The 25,077-nt window shown below is 49.7% G+C and overlaps 1 protein-coding gene across 4 annotated transcripts in view; it reads left to right on the top strand.

Moving 5' to 3' along the window:
• SLC4A2 (solute carrier family 4 member 2) overlaps nt 1-25,077 on the top strand; it is a 256,403-nt gene that overhangs the window by 104,833 nt on the left and 126,493 nt on the right. Inside the window, exon 1 of one of the 4 annotated variants that reach the window (XM_069729046.1) lies at nt 13,692-13,919. The exons of 2 other annotated variants lie outside the window; for them this stretch is intronic. In XM_069729046.1, the coding sequence (XP_069585147.1) occupies nt 13,899-13,919 (21 nt within the window). In that variant the 5' untranslated portion in view covers nt 13,692-13,898. Of the gene's footprint in view, nt 1-13,691; nt 13,920-25,077 lie in introns of those variants that run through there. One more of the 4 variants, XM_069729043.1, reaches the window with a different exon arrangement.

Raw genomic sequence — 25,077 nt, 5'->3', positions numbered from 1 at the left:
GCAACTCGGCACTGCCTGAGGAGCTGACTAGCCTGAAGATAGAAATACAAGCCTGACTTACCTCAGAGAAATACCCCAAAGGAATAGGCAGCCCCCCACATATAATGACTGTTAGCAAGATGAAAAGACAAACGTAGGAATGAAATAGATTCAGCAAAGTGAGGCCCGATATTCTAGACAGAGCGAGGATAGCAAAGAGAACTATGCAGTCTACAAAAAACCCTAAAACGAAAACCACGCAAAGGGGCAAAAAGACCCACCGTGCCGAACTAACAGCACGGCGGTGCACCCCTTTGCTTCTCAGAGCTTCCAGCAAAAGTTAATAGCAAGCTGGACAGAAAAAACAGAAAACAAACTAGAAGCACTTATCTAGCAGAGCAGCAGGCCCAAGGAAAGATGCAGTAGCTCAGATCCAACACTGGAACATTGACAAGGAGCAAGGAAGACAGACTCAGGTGGAGCTAAATAGCAAGGCAGCCAACGAGCTCACCAAAACACCTGAGGGAGGAAGCCCAGAGACTGCAATACCACTTGTGACCACAGAAGTGAACTCAGCCACAGAATTCACAACAGTACCCCCCCCTTGAGGAGGGGTCACCGAACCCTCACCAGAACCCCCAGGCCGACCAGGATGAGCCACATGAAAGGCACGAACAAGATCTGGGGCATGGACATCAGAGGCAAAAACCCAGGAATTATCTTCCTGAGCATAACCCTTCCATTTAACCAGATACTGGAGTTTCCGTCTAGAGACACGAGAATCCAAAATCTTCTCCACAATATACTCCAATTCCCCCTCCACCAAAACAGGGGCAGGAGGCTCCACAGATGGAGCCATAGGTGCCACGTATCTCCTCAACAACGACCTATGGAATACATTATGTATGGAAAAGGAGTCTGGGAGGGTCAGACGAAAAGACACCGGATTGAGAATCTCAGAAATCCTATACGGACCAATAAAACGAGGTTTAAATTTAGGAGAGGAAACCTTCATAGGAATATGACGAGAAGATAACCAAACCAGATCCCCAACACGAAGTCGGGGTCCCACACGGCGTCTGCGATTAGCGAAAAGCTGAGCCTTCTCCTGGGACAAGGTCAAATTGTCCACTACCTGAGTCCAGATCTGCTGCAACCTGTCCACCACAGAATCCACACCAGGACAGTCCGAAGACTCAACCTGTCCTGAAGAGAAACGAGGATGGAACCCAGAATTGCAGAAAAATGGAGAGACCAAGGTAGCCGAGCTGGCCCGATTATTAAGGGCGAACTCAGCCAACGGCAAAAATGACACCCAGTCATCCTGGTCAGCGGAAACAAAACATCTCAGATATGTTTCCAAGGTCTGATTGGTTCGTTCGGTCTGGCCATTAGTCTGAGGATGGAAGGCCGAGGAGAAAGATAGGTCAATGCCCATCCTACCACAAAAGGCTCGCCAGAACCTCGAGACAAACTGGGAACCTCTGTCAGAAACAATATTCTCAGGAATGCCATGTAAACGAACCACATGCTGGAAGAACAAAGGCACCAAATCAGAGGAGGAAGGCAATTTAACCAAGGGCACCAGATGGACCATTTTAGAAAAGCGATCACAGACCACCCAAATGACCGACATCTTTTGAGAAACGGGAAGGTCAGAAATGAAATCCATCGAAATATGTGTCCAAGGCCTCTTCGGGACCGGCAAGGGCAAAAGCAACCCACTGGCACGTGAACAGCAGGGCTTAGCCCTAGCACAAATTCCACAGGACTGCACAAAAGCACGCACATCCCGTGACAGAGACGGCCACCAGAAGGATCTAGCAACCAACTCCCTGGTACCAAAGATTCCTGGATGACCGGCCAGCACCGAACAATGAAGTTCAGAGATAACTTTACTAGTCCACCTATCAGGGACGAACAGTTTCTCAGCCGGACAACGATCAGGTTTATTAGCCTGAAATTTCTGCAACACTCTCCGCAAATCAGGGGAGATGGCAGACACAATGACTCCTTCCTTGAGGATACTCGCCGGCTCAGATAACCCGGAGAGTCGGGCACAAAACTCCTAGACAGAGCATCCGCCTTCACATTTTTAGAGCCCGGAAGGTATGAAATCACAAAATCAAAACGAGCAAAAAATAACGACCAACGGGCCTGTCTAGGATTCAAGCGCTTGGCAGACTCAAGATAAGTATGGTTCTTATGATCAGTCAAAACCACCACGCGATGCTTAGCACCCTCAAGCCAATGACGCCACTCCTCGAATGCCCACTTCATGGCCAGCAACTCTCGGTTGCCCACATCATAATTACGCTCAGCAGCAGAAAATTTCCTGGAAAAGAAAGCACATGGTTTGAACACTGAGCAACCAGAACCTCTCTGTGACAAAACCGCCCCTGCACCAATCTCAGAAGCATCAACCTCGACCTGGAACAGAAGAGAAACATCAGGCTGACACAACACAGGGGCACAGCAAAAACGACGCTTCAACTCCTGAAAAGCTTCCACGGCAGCAGAAGACCAATTAACCAAATCAGCACCCTTCTTGGTCAAATCGGTCAATGGTCTGGCAATGCTAGAAAAATTACAGATGAAGCGACGATAAAAATTAGCAAAGCCCAGGAATTTCTGCAGACTTTTTAGAGATGTCGGCTGAGTCCAATCCTGGATGGCCTGAACCTTAACCGGATCCATCTCGATAGTAGAAGGGGAAAAGATGAACCCCAAAAATGAAACTTTCTGCACACCGAAGAGACACTTTGATCCCTTCACGAACAAGGAATTAGCACGCAGGACCTGAAAAACCATTCTGACCTGCTTCACATGAGAGTCCCAATCATCTGAGAAGATCAAAATGTCATCCAAGTAAACAATCAAGAATTTATCCAGATACTCACGGAAAATGTCATGCATAAAAGACTGAAACACAGATGGAGCATTGGCAAGTCCGAACGGCATCACCAGATACTCAAAATGACCCTCGGGTGTATTAAATGCCGTTTTCCATTCATCTCCCTGCCTGATTCTCACCAGATTATACGCACCACGAAGATCAATCTTAGTAAACCAACTAGCCCCCTTAATCCGAGCAAACAAGTCAGATAACAATGGCAAGGGATACTGAAACTTAACAGTGATCTTATTAAGAAGGCGGTAATCAATACACGGTCTTAGCGAACCATCCTTCTTGGCTACAAAAAAGAACCCTGCTCCCAATGGTGACGACGATGGGCGAATATGTCCCTTCTCCAGGGACTCCTTCACATAACTGCGCATAGCGGTGTGTTCAGGTACGGACAAATTAAATAAACGACCCTTAGGGAATTTACTACCAGGAATCAAATCGATAGCACAATCACAATTCCTATGCGGAGGTAGAGCATCGGACTTGGGCTCTTCAAATACATCCTGATAATCAGACAAGAACTCTGGAACCTCAGAAGGGGTGGATGACGAAATAGACAAAAATGGAACATCACCATGTACTCCCTGACAACCCCAGCTGGTTACCGACATAGAGTTCCAATCCAATACTGGATTATGGGTTTGTAGCCATGGCAACCCCAACACGACCACATCATGCAAATTATGCAGTACCAGAAAGCGAATAACTTCCTGATGTGCAGGAGCCATGCACATGGTCAGCTGGGCCCAGTACTGAGGCTTATTCTTGGCCAAAGGTGTAGCATCAATTCCTCTCAACGGAATAGGACACCGCAAAGGCTCCAAGAAAAATCCACAACGTTTAGCATAATCCAAATCCATCAGATTCAGGGCAGCGCCTGAATCCACAAACGCCATGACAGAATACGATGACAAAGAGCACATTAAGGTAATGGACAAAAGGAATTTGGACTGTACAGTACCAATAACGGCAGAGCTATCGAACCGCCTAGTGCGTTTAGGACAATTAGAAATAGCATGAGTAGAATCACCACAATAGAAACACAGTCTGTTCAGACGTCTGTGTTCTTGCCGTTCTACTTTAGTCATAGTCCTGTCGCACTGCATAGGCTCAGGTTTACTCTCAGACAATACCGCCAGATGGTGCACAGATTTACGCTCGCGTAAGCGACGACCGATCTGAATGGCCAAGGACATAGACTCATTCAAACCAGCAGGCATAGGAAATCCCACCATTACATCCTTAAGAGCTTCAGAGAGACCCTTTCTGAACAAAGCCGCTAGTGCAGATTCATTCCACTGAGTGAGTACTGACCACTTCCTAAATTTCTGACAATATACTTCTACATCATCCTGACCCTGGCATAAAGCCAGCAGATTTTTCTCAGCCTGATCCACTGAATTAGGCTCATCGTAAAGCAATGCCAGCGCCTGGAAAAATGCATCAACATTACTCAATGCAGAATCTCCTGGTGCAAGAGAAAATGCCCAGTCCTGTGGGTCGCCGCGCAAAAAAGAAATAATAATCAAAACCTGTTGAATAGGATTACCAGAAGAATGAGGTTTCAAGGCCAAAAATAGCTTACAATTATTTCTGAAGCTCAGGAACTTAGTTCTGTCACCAAAAAACAAATCAGGAATCGGAATTCTTGGTTCTAGCATCGATTTCTGATCAATAGTATCTTGAATCTTTTGTACATTTACAACGAGATTATCCATTGAGGAGCACAGAGCCTGAATATCCATGTCCACACCTGTGTCCTGAAGCACTCTAATGTCTAGGGGAAAAAAAAGACTGAAGACAGAGCTAAGAAAAAAAAATGATGTCAGGATTTCTTTTTTCCCTCTATTGGGAATCATTGGTGTGGCTCCTTGTACTGTTATGGCCGGCAATCAGGCAACACAGCGTGCAGTAATCAGCGCACATACAGAGATCTGGCAATAACCAAAAACAATAGGACGAGCTCTGAGACGTGGAATCTCTGTAGACTGCAGTACCTGATCTATCCTCACACAACTATAAGCAGCAGTGGATTGCGCCTATCACTACCTATGCAACTCGGCACTGCCTGAGGAGCTGACTAGCCTGAAGATAGAAATGCAAGCCTGACTTACCTCAGAGAAATACCCCAAAGGAATAGGCAGCCCCCCACATATAATGACTGTTAGCAAGATGAAAAGACAAACGTAGGAATGAAATAGATTCAGCAAAGTGAGGCCCGATATTCTAGACAGAGCGAGGATAGCAAAGAGAACTATGCAGTCTACAAAAAACCCTAAAACGAAAACCACGCAAAGGGGCAAAAAGACCCACCGTGCCGAACTAACAGCACGGCGGTGCACCCCTTTGCTTCTCAGAGCTTCCAGCAAAAGTTAATAGCAAGCTGGACAGAAAAAAACAGAAAACAAACTAGAAGCACTTATCTAGCAGAGCAGCAGGCCCAAGGAAAGATGCAGTAGCTCAGATCCAACACTGGAACATTGACAAGGAGCAAGGAAGACAGACTCAGGTGGAGCTAAATAGCAAGGCAGCCAACGAGCTCACCAAAACACCTGAGGGAGGAAGCCCAGAGACTGCAATACCACTTGTGACCACAGAAGTGAACTCAGCCACAGAATTCACAACAGAGCTCGTTAACTGCTTCATTACTTAACTCCGCCTGATGCTGCTATCCTTGCTCCTTGTCAATGTTTCAGTGTTGGATCTGAGCTTCTGTATAGCTAAGTGCTTTTTGCTTTTTGGTTGCTTTTTTTCTGTCCAGCTTGTCTTTTGTTTTGCTGGAAGCTCTGAGACGCAAAGGGTGTACCGCCGTGCCGTTAGTTCGGCACGGTGGGTTTTTTTTTTGCCCCCTTTGCGTGGTTTTGCTTTAGGGTTTTTTGTAGACTGCAAAGTTCGCTTTACTGTCCTCGCTCTGTCCTAGAATATCGGGCCCTACTTTGCTGAATCTATTTCATCCCTACGTTTTGTCTTTTCATCTTACTCACAGTCATTATATGTGGGGGGCTGCCTTTTCCTTTGGGGAATTTCTCTGGGGCAAGTCAGGCCTATTTTTCTATCTTCAGGCTAGCTAGTTTCTTAGGCTGTGCCGAGTTGCCTAGGTAGTTGTTAGGCGCAATCCACAGCCGCTTTTAGTTGTGTTTAGGATAGGATCAGGTGTGCAGTCTACAGAGTTTCCACGTCTCAGAGCTCGTTCTTGTGTTTTTGGGTATTTGTCAGATCACTGTGTGCGCTCTGATCGCTAAGCACACTGTGTTTCTGGATTGCCTTCATAACACCTGTCATTAGCAAACATAACAGTACAAGGAGCCAAACTAATGATTCTCAATAGAGGGAAAGAAAAAGTTCTGACATCATTTTTTTTTTTTTTTTCTGCTCTGTGTTCACTTTTTTTTTTTTTTCCCCTAGACATTTGGGTGATTCTGGACACAGGTGTGGACATGGATATTCAGGGTCTGTGCTCTTCAATGGATAATCTCGTTATAAATGTACAAAAAATTCAAGATACTATTGATCAGAAATCTATGTTAGAATTCCTATTCCTGATTTGTTTTTTGGAGATAGAACTAAGTTTCTAAGTTTCAAAAATAATTGTAAGCTATTTCTGGCCTTGAAACCTCATTCTTCTGGTAATCCTATTCAACAGGTTTTGATTATTATTTCTTTTTTGCGCGGCGACCCTCAAGACTGGGCATTTTCTCTTGCGCCAGGAGACCCTGCATTGAGTAGTGTCGATGCGTTTTTCCAGGCTCTTGGATTGCTGTACGATGAGCCTAATTCAGTGGATCAGGCTGAGAAAAATTTGCTGGCTTTGTGCCAGGGTCAGGATGATATAGAAGTATATTGTCAGAAATTTAGGAAATGGTCAGTACTCACTCAGTGGAATGAATCTGCGCTGGCAGCTTTGTTCAGAAAGGGTCTCTCTGAGGCTCTTAAGGATGTCATGGTGGGATTTCCTATGCCTGCTGGTTTGAATGAGTCTTTGTCTTTGGCCATTCAGATCGGTCGACGCTTGCGTGAGCGTAAATCTGTGCACCATTTGGCGGTACTGCCTGAGGTTAAACCTGAGCCTATGCAGTGCGATAGGACTATGACTAGAGTTGAACGGCAGGAATACAGACGTCTGAATGGTCTGTGTTTCTACTGTGGTGATTCCACTCATGCTATTTCTGATTGTCCTAAGCGCAGTAAGCGGTCCGCTAGGTCTGCCGTCATTGGTACTGTACAGTCCAAATTCCTTCTGTCCATTACCTTGATATGCTCTTTGTCGTCGTTTTCTGTCATGGCGTTTGTGGATTCGGGCGCTGCCCTGAATCTGATGGATTTGGATTATGCTAAACGTTGTGGGTTTTTCTTGGAGCCTTTGCGGTGTCCTATTCCATTGAGAGGAATTGATGCTACACCTTTGGCCAAGAATAAACCTCAATACTGGGCCCAGCTGACCATGTGCATGGCTCCTGCACATCAGGAAGTTATTCGCTTTCTGGTGTTGCATAATCTGCATGATGTGGTCGTGTTGGGGTTGCCATGGCTACAAACCCATAATCCAGTATTGGATTGGAATTCCATGTCGGTATCCAGCTGGGGTTGTCAGGGGGTACATGGTGATGTTCCATTTTTGTCGATTTCGTCATCCACCCCTTCTGAGGTCCCAGAGTTCTTGTCTGATTATCAGGATGTATTTGAAGAGCCCAAGTCCGATGCTCTACCTCCGCATAGGGATTGTGATTGTGCTATCAATTTGATTCCTGGTAGTAAATTCCCTAAAGGTCAATTATTTAATTTATCCGTGCCCGAACACGCCGCTATGCGCAGTTATGTGAAGGAATCCCTGGAGAAGGGACATATTCGCCCATCGTCATCACCACTGGGAGCAGGGTTCTTCTTTGTAGCCAAGAAGGATGGTTCGCTGAGACCGTGTATTGATTACCGCCTTCTTAATAAGATCACTGTTAAATTTCAGTATCCCTTGCCATTGTTATCTGATTTGTTTGCTCGGATTAAGGGGGCTAGTTGGTTCACTAAGATAGATCTTCGTGGTGCGTATAATCTGGTGAGAATCAGGCAAGGAGATGAATGGAAAACTGCATTCAATACGCCCGAGGGTCATTTTGAGTATCTAGTGATGCCGTTCGGACTTGCCAATGCTCCATCAGTGTTTCAGTCTTTTATGCATGACATCTTCCGTGAGTATCTGGATAAATTCCTGATTGTGTACTTGGATGACATTTTGATCTTCTCAGATGATTGGGAGTCTCATGTGAAGCAGGTCAGAACGGTGTTTCAGGTCCTGCGTGCTAACTCTTTGTTTGTGAAGGGATCAAAGTGTCTCTTCGGTGTGCAGAAAGTTTCATTTTTGGGGTTCATCTTTACCCCTTCTACTATCGAGATGGATCCAGTTAAGGTCCAAGCCATCCAGGATTGGATTCAGCCGACATCTCTGAAAAGTCTGCAAAAGTTCCTGGGCTTTGCTAATTTTTATCGTCGCTTCATCTGTAATTTTTCTAGCATTGCCAAACCATTGACCGATTTGACCAAGAAGGGTGCTGATTTGGTTAATTGGTCTTCTGCTGCTGTGGAAGCTTTTCAGGAGTTGAAGCGTCGTTTTTGTTCTGCCCCTGTGTTGTGTCAGCCAGATGTTTCTCTTCCGTTCCAGGTCGAGGTTGATGCTTCTGAGATTGGAGCAGGGGCGGTTTTGTCACAGAGAGGTTCTGATTGCTCAGTGATGAAACCATGTGCTTTCTTTTCCAGGAAGTTTTCGCCCGCTGAGCGTAATTATGATGTGGGCAATCGAGAGTTGCTGGCCATGAAGTGGGCATTCGAGGAGTGGCGTCATTGGCTTGAAGGAGCTAAGCATCGTGTGGTGGTATTGACTGATCATAAGAACTTGACTTATCTCGAGTCTGCCAAGCGCTTGAATCCTAGACAGGCCCGTTGGTCGTTATTTTTTGCCCGCTTCGACTTTGTGATTTCGTACCTTCCGGGCTCTAAAAATGTGAAGGCGGATGCTCTGTCTAGGAGTTTTGTGCCCGACTCTCCGGGTTTATCTGAGCCAGCGGGTATCCTCAAGGAAGGAGTCATTGTGTCTGCCATCTCCCCTGATTTGCGGCGGGTGCTGCAAAAATTTCAGGTGAATAAACCTGATCGTTGTCCAGCAGAGAAACTGTTCGTCCCTGATAGGTGGACTAATAAACTTATCTCTGAACTTCATTGTTCGGTGTTGGCTGGTCATCCTGGAATCTTTGGTACCAGAGAGTTAGTGGCTAGATCCTTCTGGTGGCCATCTCTGTCACGGGATGTACGTACTTTTGTGCAGTCCTGTGGGATTTGTGCTCGGGCTAAGCCCTGCTGTTCTCGTGCCAGTGGGTTGCTTTTGCCCTTGCCGGTCCCAAAGAGGCCTTGGACACATATTTCGATGGATTTCATTTCTGACCTTCCCGTTTCTCAAAAGATGTCAGTCATTTGGGTGGTCTGTGATCGCTTTTCTAAAATGGTCCATCTGGTGCCCTTGGCTAAATTGCCTTCCTCCTCTGATTTGGTACCTTTGTTCTTTCAGCATGTGGTTCGGTTGCATGGCATTCCTGAGAATATTGTTTCTGACAGAGGTTCCCAGTTTGTTTCAAGGTTTTGGCGAGCCTTTTGTGGTAGGATGGGCATTGACCTATCCTTTTCCTCGGCTTTCCATCCTCAGACTAATGGCCAGACCGAACGAACCAATCAGACCTTGGAAACATATCTGAGATGTTTTGTTTCTGCAGACCAGGATGATTGGGTGTCCTTTTTGCCGTTGGCTGAGTTCGCCCTTAATAATCGGGCCAGCTCGGCTACCTTGGTTTCTCCATTTTTTTGCAATTCTGGGTTCCATCCTCGTTTCTCTTCAGGACAGGTTGAGTCTTCGGACTGTCCTGGTGTGGATTCTGTGGTGGATAGGTTGCAGCAGATCTGGACTCAGGTAGTGGACAATTTGATCTTGTCCCAGGAGAAAGCTCAACTTTTCGCTAATCGCAGACGCCGTGTGGGTCCCCGACTTCGTGTTGGGGATCTGGTTTGGTTATCTTCTCATCATATTCCTATGAAGGTTTCCTCTCCTAAATTTAAACCTCGTTTTATTGGTCCGTATATGATTTCTGAGGTTCTCAATCCTGTGTCTTTTCGTTTGACCCTCCCAGACTCCTTTTCCATACATAATGTATTCCATAGGTCGTTGTTGCGGAGATACGTGGCACCTATGGTTCCATCTGTTGAGCCTCCTGCCCCGGTTTTGGTGGAGGGGGAATTGGAGTATATTGTGGAGAAGATTTTGGATTCTCGTGTTTCTAGACGGAAACTCCAGTATCTGGTTAAATGGAAGGGTTATGCTCAGGAAGATAATTCCTGGGTTTTTGCCTCTGATGTTCATGCTTCCGATCTTGTTCGTGCCTTTCATGCGGCTCATCCTGGTCGGCCTGGGGGCTCTGGTGAGGGTTCGGTGACCCCTCCTCAAGGGGGGGGTACTGTTGTGAATTCTGTGGCTGAATTCACTCCTGTGGTCACAAGTGGTACTGCAGCTTCTGAGCTTCCTCCCTCAGGTGTTCTGGTGAGCTCGTTAACTGCTTCATTACTTAACTCCGCCTGATGCTGCTATCCTTGCTCCTTGTCAATGTTTCAGTGTTGGATCTGAGCTTCTCCTGATTGTTCCTGTGACCTGCTGCTCTGTATAGCTAAGTGCTTTTTGCTTTTTTGTTGCTTTTTTTCTGTCCAGCTTGTCTTTTGTTTTGCTGGAAGCTCTGAGACGCAAAGGGTGTACCGCCGTGCCGTTAGTTCGGCACGGTGGTTTTTTTTTTGCCCCCTTTGCGTGGTTTTGCTTTAGGGTTTTTTGTAGACTGCAAAGTTCGCTTTACTGTCCTCGCTCTGTCCTAGAATATCGGGCCCCACTTTGCTGAATCTATTTCATCCCTACGTTTTGTCTTTTCATCTTACTCACAGTCATTATATGTGGGGGGCTGCCTTTTCCTTTGGGGAATTTCTCTGGGGCAAGTCAGGCCTATTTTTCTATCTTCAGGCTAGCTAGTTTCTTAGGCTGTGCCGAGTTGCCTAGGTAGTTGTTAGGCGCAATCCACAGCCGCTTTTAGTTGTGTTTAGGATAGGATCAGGTGTGCAGTCTACAGAGTTTCCACGTCTCAGAGCTCGTTCTTGTATTTTTGGGTATTTGTCAGATCACTGTGTGCGCTCTGATCGCTATGCACACTGTGTTTCTGGATTGCCTTCATAACACCTGTCATTAGCAAACATAACAGGGGAGTGTCTGTATTACACGTGTGCTATTATACGGGAGGTCTGTATTACACATGTGATATTACACATGGGGAGTGTCTGTATTAAGGATGTGATATTACATGGGGGTCTGTATTACACGTGTGTTATTACACCAGGGAGGGTCTTTATTACGTGTGTGATATTACACCCAGAGAGTGGCTGTATTACGCGAGTGATATTACACAAGGTAACTGTCTGTATTACACGTGTGATATTACACAGGAGGAATGTTTGTGTTACCCGTGTGATATTACACGGGGGGGGGGGGGGGGTCTGTATTACACATGTGATTCTATATGTAGGGAGTGTCTGTATTACACGTGTGATATCACACAGGGGAGCTGTCTGTATTACACATGTGATATTGCACAGGAGTGTTGGTATTACACGTGAGATATTACATGAGGGAGTGCATTTATTACACGTGTGAATTTAAACACAGTGGAATTTCTTTATTAGAAAAGTGATATTACATGAGGAGGGAGTGTCTATATTAAACGTGGGAGTGTCGTCTGTATTACGTGTGTGATATTAGACGGGGAGAGTTTCTGTATTACACATGCGATATTACACGGGGAGAGTGTCTGTATCACACATGTGATATTACACGATAGAGTGTCTGTATTACATGTGTGATATTACACGGGGGGAGTGTCTTTATTACACAGGGGGTCTGTATTATGCATGTGATATGACACGGGGGTCTGTGTAACGGGGTTTGACGTGCTGGAGTACCTCGTATTTCAGGAGGTCCACTCTGCTTTGGCTGGAGTCTGAATGAAGGACGCTGGCTGGAATTCCTTGGTTACATGGGTGCATATAAAAGATCACTGCGTCTCCACATATTTCCAGTCTGACAACACTTTACTCACAGGGCACAGAATATATCACACAGTTACAGAGGGCAGGCCAATAGAAAAGCGGCAGGCCAGACATACATTACAATAGCCGCAGGTGGCCGGAGCCTGCCGATATTTACTGTGGGAATTACAAAGGTGGGGGGGGTGGAAAAAAGGGGAATATCGTGTCCCCTCTGCCCAGGGGCGCAGCCTGTGAGCTGATGCATTAGGGACATGCATCTCACATGGAACCTATTATACATACATATAACTGCACAACATATTCTCGGTGGGGTTCCGTAGCAGTCTGTATTACACATGTGATATTACACGGGGAGAGTGTCTGTATTACACATGTGATATTACACAAGGGAGTGTCTGTATTACATGTGTGATATTACACACGAGGAGTGTCTGTATTACGTGTGTGATATTACATGGGGGGTGTCTGTATTACACGTGTGATATTACACACGGGCAGTGTCTGTATTACGTATGTGATATTACACAGGGAGAGTGTCTGTATTACACATGTGATATTACATGGGGGTGTCTGTTTTACGTTTGTGATATTATACGGGGAGTGTCTGTATTACACATGATATTACACGCAGGGAGTGTCTGTATTATGTGTGTGATATTACACGGGGAGTGTCTGTATTACGTGTGTGATATTACATGGGGAGAGTGTCTGTATTACACATGTGATATTACACGGGGAGTGTCTGTATTACGTGTGTGATATTACATGGGGAGAGTGTCTGTATTACACATGTGATATTACACGGGGAGTTTCTGTATTACACATGTGATATTACACGGGGGAGTGTCTGTATTACACGGGTGATATTACATGGGGAGAGTGTCTGTATTACACATGTGATATTACACGGGGAGTTTCTGTATTACACATGTGATATTACACGGGGGAGTGTCTGTATTACACGGGTGATATTACACGGGGAGAGTGTCTGTATTACACATGTGATATTACACGAGGAGAGTGTCTGTATTACACGGGTGATATTACACGGGGGAGTGTCTGTATTACACATGTGATATTACACGAGGAGAGTGTCTGTATTACACGGGTGATATTACACGGGGAGAGTGTCTGTATTACACGGGTGATATTACATGGGGAGAGTGTCTGTATTACACATGTGATATTACACGGGGAGTTTCTGTATTACACATGTGATATTACACGGGGGAGTGTCTGTATTACACGGGTGATATTACACGGGGAGAGTGTCTGTATTACACGGGTGATATTACATGGGGAGAGTGTCTGTATTACACATGTGATATTACACGGGGAGTTTCTGTATTACACATGTGATATTACACGGGGGAGTGTCTGTATTACACATGTGATATTACACGGGGGAGTGTCTGTATTACACGGGTGATATTACACGGGGAGAGTGTCTGTATTACACATGTGATATTACACGAGGAGAGTGTCTGTATTACACGGGTGATATTACACGGGGGAGTGTCTTTATTATACATGTGATATTACATAGGGGGTCTGTATTACACGGGTGATATTACATGGGTCTCAGATATTGGACATGTAGATGTCGGGCAGGTGCCGCTCTCTTTATGGCTTCCTGTCTCCCTGATCTGTTTGCTCCCTGGTTAATCAGTAACGGTGGCCGCTCCTGTGCACACGCTGCAGCCTCTGGGTGGGAGCCGGTTACTCGGGATACTCAGGGTCTCTCTTCCCGAGTGTTTTTTTTCCTGCAGCAGGTAGAGAAGGTTTCAGGGGCCGTATTCCAAGGTAGACAGGGGTTAAATGCTCCGTGTGGTGATATGTGACCGACTACAGACGTGTGCCATGTATCCGGAGTGGCCGCTCCTCAAAGTCACTTTCAATGGATTTCCTTCTGAGTCAGGTGAGAAGCTTCAGCCTTGCAAGGGTTAAATCAGAGTGTCCTCTTAGGGTCACCTTGAACTCACACTCCTCACTCCCACACATTATACCACATCTCCAGATCATTTATTACTGCTGACAACCAGCCTGCATACTCTTTGTGAGCGGTTGTCAGCTGCGCCTACTTTTAGACGAGTTTCACGCAGCATCACACAGAGTACGGAGCGTCCGTGGGACTCTTGACATGAGCTCCACAGCGTCTTCTGTGTGTATAAGGTGTCAACTTCAGGTCAGGAGACCTGTGGCCTGTCCGTGCTCTGTCCTCAATGCCTGGATGTGTGAAGCCATGCCGTGTTGTCTCTGTGTCCTGTGTGGTGTCGTGTGGTCTCTGCGCCCTGTGTGGTGCCGTGTTGTCTCTGTGTCCTGTGTGGTGCCGTGTTGTCTCTGTGTCCTGTGTGCTGCCGTGTTGTCTCTGTGTCCTGTGTGGTGTCGTGTTGTCTCTGTGCCCTGTGTGTTGCCGTGTGGTCTCTGCGCCCTGTGTGGTGTCGTGTGGTCTCTGCGCCCTGTGTGGTGTCGTGTGGTCTCTGCGCCCTGTGTGGTGCCGTGTTGTCTCTGCGCCCTGTGTGTTGCCGTGTGGTCTCTGCGCCCTGTGTGGTGCCGTGTTGTCTCTGTGTCCTGTGTGGTGCCGTGTTGTCTCTGTGCCCTGTGTGGTGCCGTGTTGTCTCTGTGTCCTGTGTGGTGCCGTGTTGTCTCTGTGCCCTGTGTGGTGCCGTGTTGTCTCTGTGTCCTGTGTGCTGCCGTGTTGTCTCTGTGTCCTGTGTGGTGTCGTGTTGTCTCTGTGCCCTGTGTGTTGCCGTGTGGTCTCTGTGCCCTGTGTGGTGCCGTGTTGTCTCTGTGTCCTGTGTGGTGCCGTGTTGTCTCTGTGCCCTGTGTGGTGCCGTGTTGTCTCTGTGTCCTGTGTGGTGCCGTGTTGTCTCTGTGCCCTGTGTGGTGCTGTGTTGTCTCTGTGTCCTGTGTGGTGCTGTGTTGTCTCTGTGTTCTGTGTGGTGCCGTGTTGTCTCTGTGTCCTGTGTGGTGCCGTGTGGTCTCTGTGCCCTGTGTGGTGCCGTGTTGTCTCTGTGTCCTGTGTGCTGCCGTGTTGTCTCTGTGTCCTGTGTGGTGTCGTGTTGTCTCTGTGCCCTGTGTGTTGCCGTGTGGTCTCTGTGCCCTGTGTGGTGCCGTGTTGTCTCTGTGTCCTGTGTGGTGCCGTGTTGTCTCTGTGCCCTGTGTGGTGCCGTGTTGTCTCTGTGCCCTGTGTGGTGCCGTGTTGTCTCTGTGCCCTGTGTGGTGCTGTGTTGTCTCTGTGTCCTGTGTGGTGCTGTGTTGTCTCTGCGTCCTGTGTGGTGCCGTGTTGTCTCTGTGTCCTGTGTGGTGCTGTGTTGTCTCTGCGTCCTGTGTGGTGCCGTGTTGTCTCTGTGCCCTGTGTGGTGCTGTGTTGTCTCTGCGTCCTGTGTGGTGCCGTGTTGTCTCTGTGTCCTGTGTGGTGCTGTGTTGTCTCTGTGTCCTGTGTGGTGTCGTGTTGTCTCTGTGCCCTGTGTGTTGCCGTGTGGTCTCTGTGCCCTGTGTGGTGCCGTGTTGTCTCTGTGTCCTGTGTGGTGCTGTGTTGTCTCTGTGCCCTGTGTGGTGCCGTGTTGTCTCTGCGTCCTGTGTGGTGCCGTGTTGTCTCTGCGTCCTGTGTGGTGCCGTGTTGTCTCTGTGCCCTGTGTGGTGTCGTGTTGTCTCTGTGTCCTGTGTGCTGCCGTGTTGTCTCTGCGCCCTGTGTGGTGTCGTGTGGTCTCTGCGCCCTGTGTGGTGCCGTGTGGTCTCTGTGCCCTGTGTGGTGCCGTGTTGTCTCTGTGTCCTGTGTGCTGCCGTGTTGTCTCTGTGTCCTGTGTGGTGTCGTGTTGTCTCTGTGCCCTGTGTGTTGCCGTGTGGTCTCTGTGCCCTGTGTGGTGCCGTGTTGTCTCTGTGTCCTGTGTGGTGCCGTGTTGTCTCTGTGCCCTGTGTGGTGCCGTGTTGTCTCTGTGCCCTGTGTGGTGCCGTGTTGTCTCTGTGTTCTGTGTGGTGCCGTGTTGTCTCTGTGCCCTGTGTGGTGCCGTGTTGTCTCTGTGTCCTGTGTGGTGCTGTGTTGTCTCTGCGTCCTGTGTGGTGCCGTGTTGTCTCTGTGCCCTGTGTGGTGCCGTGTTGTCTCTGTGTCCTGTGTGCTGCCGTGTTGTCTCTGTGTCCTGTGTGGTGTCGTGTTGTCTCTGTGCCCTGTGTGTTGCCGTGTGGTCTCTGCGCCCTGTGTGGTGCCGTGTTGTCTCTGTGTCCTGTGTGGTGCCGTGTTGTCTCTGTGCCCTATGTGGTGCCGTGTGGTCTCTGCGCCCTGTGTGGTGCCGTGTTGTCTCTGTGTTCTGTGTGGTGCCGTGTTGTCTCTGTGCCCTGTGTGGTGCCGTGTTGTCTCTGTGCCCTGTGTGGTGCCGTGTTGTCTCTGTGTTCTGTGTGGTGCCGTGTGGTCTCTGTGCCCTGTGTGGTGCCGTGTTGTCTCTGCGTCCTGTGTGGTGCCGTGTTGTCTCTGTGCCCTGTGTGGTGCCGTGTTGTCTCTGTGTCCTGTGTGCTGCCGTGTTGTCTCTGTGTCCTGTGTGGTGTCGTGTTGTCTCTGTGCCCTGTGTGTTGCCGTGTGGTCTCTGTGCCCTGTGTGGTGCCGTGTTGTCTCTGTGTCCTGTGTGGTGCCGTGTTGTCTCTGTGCCCTATGTGGTGCCGTGTGGTCTCTGCGCCCTGTGTGGTGCCGTGTGGTCTCTGCGCCCTGTGTGGTGCCGTGTGGTCTCTGTGCCCTGTGTGGTGCTGTGTTGTCTCTGTGCCCTGTGTGGTGCCGTGTGGTCTCTGTGCCCTGTGTGGTGCCGTGTTGTCTCTGTGCCCTGTGTGGTGCCGTGTTGTCTCTGCGCCCTGTGTGTTGCCGTGATGTCTCTGTGCCCTGTGTGGTGCCGTGTTGTCTCTGCGTCCTGTGTGGTGCCGTGTGGTCTCTGTGCCCTGTGTGGTGCCGTGTTGTCTCTGTGTCCTGTGTGCTGCCGTGTTGTCTCTGTGTCCTGTGTGGTGTCGTGTTGTCTCTGTGTCCTGTGTGGTGCCGTGTTGTCTCTGCGCCCTGTGTGGTGCCGTGTGGTCTCTGCGCGCTGTGTGGTGCCGTGTGTCTCTGCGTCCTGTGTGGTGCCGTGTTGTCTCTGCGCCCTGTGTGGTGCCGTGTTGTCTCTGCTCCCTGTGTGGTGCCGTGTGGTCTCTGTGCCCTGTGTGGTGCCGTGTGTCTCTGCGTCCTGTGTTGTGCCGTGTTGTCTCTGCGCCCTGTGTGGTGCCGTGCTGTCTCTGCGCCCTGTGTGGTCTCTGTGCCCTGTGTGGTGCCGTGTTGTCTCTGCGTCCTGTGTGGTGCCGTGTGGTCTCTGTGCCCTGTGTGGTGCCGTGTTGTCTCTGTGTCCTGTGTGCTGCCGTGTTGTCTCTGTGTCCTGTGTGGTGTCGTGTTGTCTCTGTGCCCTGTGTGTTGCCGTGTGGTCTCTGTGCCCTGTGTGGTGCCGTGTTGTCTCTGTGTCCTGTGTGGTGCCGTGTTGTCTCTGTGCCCTGTGTGGTGCCGTGTTGTCTCTGTGTTCTGTGTGGTGCCGTGTTGTCTCTGTGCCCTGTGTGGTGCCGTGTTGTCTCTGTGTCCTGTGTGGTGCTGTGTTGTCTCTGCGTCCTGTGTGGTGCCGTGTTGTCTCTGTGCCCTGTGTGGTGCCGTGTTGTCTCTGTGTCCTGTGTGCTGCCGTGTTGTCTCTGTGTCCTGTGTGGTGTCGTGTTGTCTCTGTGCCCTGTGTGTTGCCGTGTGGTCTCTGTGCCCTGTGTGGTGCCGTGTTGTCTCTGTGTCCTGTGTGGTGCCGTGTTGTCTCTGTGCCCTGTGTGGTGCCGTGTGGTCTCTGCGCCCTGTGTGGTGCCGTGTGGTCTCTGCGCCCTGTGTGGTGCCGTGTGGTCTCTGTGCCCTGTGTGGTGCTGTGTTGTCTCTGTGCCCTGTGTGGTGCCGTGTGGTCTCTGTGCCCTGTGTGGTGCCGTGTTGTCTCTGTGCCCTGTGTGGTGCCGTGTTGTCTCTGCGCCCTGTGTGTTGCCGTGATGTCTCTGTGCCCTGTGTGGTGCCGTGTGGCTTCTGTGTCCTGTGTGGTGCCGTGTTGTCTCTGCGCCCTGTGTGGTGCCGTGTGGTCTCTGCGCGCTGTGTGGTGCCGTGTGTCTCTGCGCCCTGTGTGGTGCCGTGTTGTCTCTGCGCCCTGTGTGGTGCCGTGTTGTCTCTGCTCCCTGTGTGGTGCCGTGTGGTCTCTGTGCCCTGTGTGGTGCCGTGTGTCTCTGCGTCCTGTGTTGTGCCGTGTTGTCTCTGCGCCCTGTGTGGTGCCGTGCTGTCTCTGCGCCCTGTGTGGTCTCTGTGCCCTGTGTGGTGCCGTGTTGTCTCTGCGTCCTGTGTGGTGCCGTGTTGTCTCTGCGCCCTGTGTGGTGCCGTGTTGTTTCTGCTCCCTGTGTGGTGCCGTGTGGTCTCTGTGCCCTGTGTGGTGTCGTGTGTCTCTGTGCCCTGTGTGGTGCCGTGTGGTCTCTGTGCCCTGTGTGGTGCCGTGTTGTCTCTGCGCCCTGTGTGGCGCGGTGTGGTCTCTGTGCCCTGTGTGGTGCCGTGTGTCTCTGCGTCCTGTGTGGTGCCGTGTTGTCTCTGCGCCCTGTGTGGTGCCGTGTTGTTTCTGCTCCCTGTGTGGTGCCGTGTGGTCTCTGTGCCCTGTGTGGTGCCGTGTGGTCTCTGTGCCCTGTGTGGTGCCGTGTTGTCTCTGCGCCCTGTGTGGCGCGGTGTGGTCTCTGTGCCCTGTGTGGTGCCGTGTGTCTCTGCGTCCTGTGTGGTGCCGTGTTGTCTCTGCGCCCTGTGTGGTGCCGTGTTGTCTCTGCTCCCTGTGTGGTGCCGTGTGGTCTCTGTGCCCTGTGTGGTGTCGTGTGGTCTCTGTTCCCTGTGTGGTGCCGTGTGGTCTCTGTGCCCTGTGTGGTGCCGTGTGTCTCTGCGTCCTGTGTGGTGCCGTGTGTCTCTGCGTCCTGTGTGGTGCCGTGTGGTCTCTGTGCCCTGTGTGGTGCCGTGTGGTCTTGCTGAACCGCGCAGTGATGTGTGGTCTCGGTGCCCCGCGCAGTGTTGTGTGGTCTTGGTGCCCCGCGCGGTGTTGTGTGGTCTTGCTGCCTCGCGCAGTGTTGTGTGTTCTCGGTACCCGGCGCAGTGTTGTGTGGTCTCGGTGCCCCACGGATGGTCTCGGTGCTCCGCGCAGTGATGTGTGGTCTCGGTGCTCCGCGCAGTGATGTGTGGTCTCGCTGCCTTGCGCAGTGTTATGTGGTCTTGGTGCCCCGCGCGGTGTTGTGTGGTCTTGCTGCCCCGCGCAGTGATGTGTGGTCTCGGTGCCCCGCGCAGTGTTGTGGTCTTGCTGCCTTGCGCAGTGTTATGTGGTCTTGGTGCCCCGCGCGGTGTTGTGTGGTCTTGCTGCCCCGCGCAGTGATGTGTGGTCTCGGTGCCCCGCGCAGTGTTGTGGTCTTGCTGCCTTGCGCAGTGTTATGTGGTCTTGGTGCCCCGCGCGGTGTTGTGTGGTCTTGCTGCCCCGCACAGTGATGTGTGGTCTCGGTGCCCCGCGCAAGTGTTGTGGTCTTGCTGCCTTGCGCAGTGTTATGTGGTCTTGGTGCCCCGCGCGGTGTTGTGTGGTCTTGCTGCCCCGCGCAGTGATTTGTGGTCTCGGTGCCCCGCGCAGTGTTGTGTGGTCTTGCTGCCTTGCGCAGTGTTATGTGGTCTTGGTGCCCCGTGCGGTGTTGTGTGGTCTTGCTGCCCCGCGCAGTGATGTGTGGTCTCGGTGCCCAGCGCAGTGTTGTGTGGTCTTGCTGCCTTGCGCAGTGTTATGTGGTCTTGGTGCCCCGTGCGGTGGTGTGTGGTCTTGCTGCCCCGCGCAGTGATGTGTGGTCTCGGTGCCCAGCGCAGTGTTGTGTGGTCTTGCTGCCCCGTGCAGTGTTGTGTGGTCTTGCTGCCCCGCGCAGTGTTGTGTGGTCTCGGTGCCCCACGGATGGTCTCGGTGCTCCGCGCAGTGATGTGTGGTCTCGGTGCCCCGCACAGTGTTGTGTGGTTTCGGTGCCCCGTGGAGTGTTGTGTGGTCTCGGAGCCCCGCGCAGTGTTGTGTGGTCTCGGAGCCCCGCGCAGTGTTGTGTGGTCTCGGTGCTCCGCGCAGTATTGTGTGGTCTCGGTGCCCCGTGCAGTGTTGTTTGGTCTCGGTGCTCCGCGCAGTGATATGTGGTCTCGGTGCCCCGCGCAGTGTTGTTTGGTCTCGGTGCCCCGCGCAGTGTTGTGTGGTCTCGGTGCCCCGCGGAGTGTTGTTTGCTCTCGGTGCTCCGCGCAGTGATGTGTGGTCTCGGTGCTCCGCGCAGTGATGTGTGGTCCCGGTGCCCCGCGCAGTGTTGTGTGGTCTCGGTGCCCCGCGCAGTGTTGTGTGGTCTCGGTGCTCCACGCAGTGATGTGTGGTCTCGGTACCCCGCGCAGTGTTGTGTGGTCTCGGTGCCCCGCGGAGTGTTGTGTGGTCTCGGTGCCCCGCGGAGTGTTGTGTGGTCTCAGTGCTCCGCACAGTGTTGTGTGGTCTCGGTGCCCCGCGCAGTGTTGTGTGGTCTCTGTGCTCCACGCAGTGATGTGTGGTCTCGGTGCTCCGCGCAGTGATGTGTGGTCTCTGTGCCCTGCGCAGTGTTGTGAGGTCTCGGTGCCCCGCGGAGTGTTGTGTGGTCTCGGTGCCCCGCGGAGTGTTGTGTGGTCTCGGTGCCCCATGCAGTGTTGTGTGGTCTCGGTGCCCCATGCAGTGTTGTGTGGTCTCGGTGCCCCGCGGAGTGTTGTGTGGTCTCGGTGCCCCGCGGAGTGTTGTGTGGTCTCGGTGCCCCATGCAGTGTTGTGTGGTCTCGGTGCCCCGTGCAGTGTTGTGTTGTCTTGGTGCCCCGCGCAGTGTTGTGTGGTCTCGGTGCCCCGCGCAGTGATGTTGTCTCCTTTACATGCCTGCATGTTGACTGTCTCCCATACAGTTGGCCACCACGTTGACGACTCTATATGTCTGATCTTCACATGTAGCGAGTTCTTGGGTCACACGTGACATTGTTGAGTTGGTCAATATTTGAAGTGGCAGAAAGTGCGATACGTCGCAATGTCGCCGCGTCCTTCCGTCTGTTCTACAATCTCATAACATGATAAGCATCGTCCGCACAATGTCAACCCTTCCTCTAAATCCAGACCTTCAGATTGTGCTGCCTCTTCCCGCTCTTCTCACTTTCTCCAACTCTTCCCCAAAGTCTGTAGTCACCTTTTTCCTCCATGGCTCAGGTAAGACTCTCCGCACATTGGTATTCTGCTCATAATCTGACAATCCAGTTTTCTCTTCTCCAGATCGTTCTGATGCTCATTCTACCAAGCTTCCTTCCGTTCATATCCAATGTATTAGCCGACTCTCCTGTGTCCTCTGTGTCTCCTCTGTCCTAATCTCCTGATACCTCTCCACATAATCTCCAGTATATAACCTGTCCTCTCCATACATCTCTGTCCTAATCTCCTGATACCTCCCCACATAATCTCCAGTATATAACCTGTCCTCTCCATATATCTCTGCTCTAATCTCCTGATACCTCCCCATACATAATCTGCAGTCCTCTCCATACATCTCTTTCCTAATCTCCTGATACCTCCCCATACATAATCTGCAGTCCTCTCCATACATCTCTGCCCTAATCTCCTGATACCCCCACACATAATCTCCAGTATATAACCTGTCCTCTCCATACATCTCTGCTCTAATCTCCTGATACCTCCCCATACATAATCTGCAGTATATAACCTGTCCTCTCCATACATCTCTGCTCTAATCTCCTAATACCTCCCCACACATAATCTCCAGTATATAACCTGTCCTCTCTATACATCTCTGTCCTAATCTCCTGATACCTCTCCACATAATCTCCAGTACATAACCTGTCCTCTCCATACATCTCTGTCCTAATCTCCTGATACCTCCCCACATAATCTCCAGTATATAACCTGTCCTCTCCATACATCTCTGTCCTAATCTCCTGATACCTCCCCACATAATCTCCAGTATATAACCTGTCCTCTACTTGCATCTCTGTCCTTATCTCCTGATACCCCCACACATAATCCCCAGTATATAACCTGTCCTCTCCATGCATCTCTGTCCTAATCTCCTGATACCTCCCCATACATAATTTCCAGTATATAACCCGTTCTCTCCATACATCTCTGTCCTAATCTCCTGATATCTCCCCACACATAATCTCCAGTATATAACCCGTTCTCTCCATACAGCTCTGTCCTAATCTCCTGATACCTCCCCACATAATCTCCAGTATATAACCTGTCCTCTCCATACATCTCTGTCCTAATCTCCTGATACCTCCCCACATAGTCTCCAGTATATAACCTGTCCTCTCCATACATCTCTGTCCTAATCTCCTGATATCTCCCCACACATAATCCCCAGTATATAACCTGTCCTCTCCATACAGCTCTGCCCTAATCTCCTGATACTCCCACACATAATCCCCAGTATATAATCTGTCCTCTCCATACATCTGTCCTAATCTACTGATATCTCCCACGCAATCTCCAGTATATAACCTGTCCTCTCCATGCATCTCTGTACTAATCTCCCGATACCCCCACGCATTATCCCCATTATATAACCTGTCCTCTCCATACATCTCTGTCCTAATCTCCTGATGCCTCCACACATAATCTACAGTATATAACCTGTCCTCCCCATACATCTCTGCCCTAATCTCCTGATACCCCCACACATAATCTCCAGTATATAACCTGTCCTCTCCATGCATCTCTGCCCTAATCTCCTGATACATCCACACATAATCTCCAATATATAACCTGTCCTCTCCATATATGTCTGTCCTAATCTCCTGATACCCCCACACATAATCTCCAGTATATAACCTGTCCTCTCCATACATCTCTTTTCTAATCTCCTGATACCTCCCCATACATAATCTGCAGTCCTCTCCATACATCTCTGTCCTAATCTCCTGATATCTCCCCACACATAATCTCCAGTATATAACCTGTCCTCTCCATACATCTCTGCTCTAATCTCCTGATACCCCCACACATAATCTCCATTATATAACCTGTCCTCTCCATACATCTCTGCTCTAATCTCCTGATACCCCCACACATAATCTCCAGTATATAACCTGTCCTCTCCATACATCTCTGCTCTAATCTCCTGATACCCCCCACACATAATCTCCAGTATATAACCTGTCCTCTCCATACATCTCTGCTCTAATCTCCTGATACCCCCACACATAATCTCCAGTATATAACCTGTCCTCTCCATACATCTCTGCTCTAATCTCTTGATACCCCCCATACATAATCTCCAGTATATAACCTGTCCTCTCCATACAGCTCTTTTCTAATCTCCTGATACCTCCCCATACATAATCTGCAGTCCTCTCCATACATCTCTGTCCTAATCTCCTGATATCTCCCGAAACATAATCTCCAGTATATAACCTGTCCTCTCCATACATCTCTGTCCTAATCTCCTGATACCTCCCACACATAATCTCCAGTATATAACCTGTCCTCTCCATACATCTCTGCTCTAATCTCCTGATACCCCCACACATAATCTCCAGTATATAACCTGTCCTCTCCATACATCTCTGTCCTAATCTCCTGATACCCCCACACATAATCTCCAGTATATAACCTGTCCTCTCCTTACATCTCTGTCCTAATCTCCTGATACCCCCATACATAATCTCCAGTATATAACCTGTCCTCTCCATACATCTCTGCTCTAATCTCCTGATACCCCCACACATAATCTCCAGTATATAACCTGTCCTCTCCATACATCTCTGCTCTAATCTCCTGATACCCCCACACATAATCTCCAGTATATAACCTGTCCTCTCCTTACATCTCTGCCCTAATCTCCTGATACCTCCCACACATAATCTCCAGTATATAACCTGTCCTCTCCATACATCTCTGTCCTAATCTCCTGATACCCCCATACATAATCTCCAGTATATAACCTGTCCTCTCCATACATCTCTGCTCTAATCTCCTGATACTCCCACACATAATCTCCAGTATATAACCTGTCCTCTCCATACATCTCTGCTCTAATCTCCTGATACTCCCACACATAATCTCCAGTATATAACCTGTCCTCTCCATACATCTCTGCTCTAATCTCCTGATACTCCCACACATAATCTCCAGTATATAACCTGTCCTCTCCATACATCTCTGCTCTAATCTCCTGATACTCCCACACATAATCTCCAGTATATAACCTGTCCTCTCCATACATCTCTGCTCTAATCTCCTGATACCCCCATACATAATCTCCAGTATATAACCTGTCCTCTCCATACATCTCTGCTCTAATCTCCTGATACCCCCACACATAATCTCCAGTATATAACCTGTCCTCTCCATACATCTCTGCTCTAATCTCCTGATACCCCCACACATAATCTCCAGTATATAACCTGTCCTCTCCTTACATCTCTGCCCTAATCTCCTGATACCTCCCACACATAATCTCCAGTATATAACCTGTCCTCTCCATACATCTCTGTCCTAATCTCCTGATACCCCCATACATAATCTCCAGTATATAACCTGTCCTCTCCATACATCTCTGCTCTAATCTCCTGATACCCCCACACATAATCTCCAGTATATAACCTGTCCTCTCCATACATCTCTGCCCTAATCTCCTGATACCTCCCACACATAATTCCCAGTATATAACCTGTCCTCTCCATACATCTCTGTCCTAATCTCCTGATACCCCCAAACATAATCTCCAGTATATAACCTGTCCTCTCCATACATCTCTGCCCTAATCTCCTGATATCTCCCCACACATAACATCCAGTATATAACCTGTCCTCTCCATACATCTCTGCTCTAATCTCCTGATACCCCCATACATAATCTCCAGTATATAACCTGTCCTCTCCATACATCTCTGCTCTAATCTCCTGATACTCCCACACATAATCTCCAGTATATAACCTGTCCTCTCCATACATCTCTGCTCTAATCTCCTGATACCCCCACACATAATCTCCAGTATATAACCTGTCCTCCCCAT

Source organism: Ranitomeya imitator, chromosome 6, assembly GCF_032444005.1.
Source record: "Ranitomeya imitator isolate aRanImi1 chromosome 6, aRanImi1.pri, whole genome shotgun sequence".
Lineage (NCBI taxonomy): Eukaryota > Metazoa > Chordata > Amphibia > Anura > Dendrobatidae > Ranitomeya > Ranitomeya imitator.
This window is presented reverse-complemented; position numbering and strand designations above follow the sequence as displayed.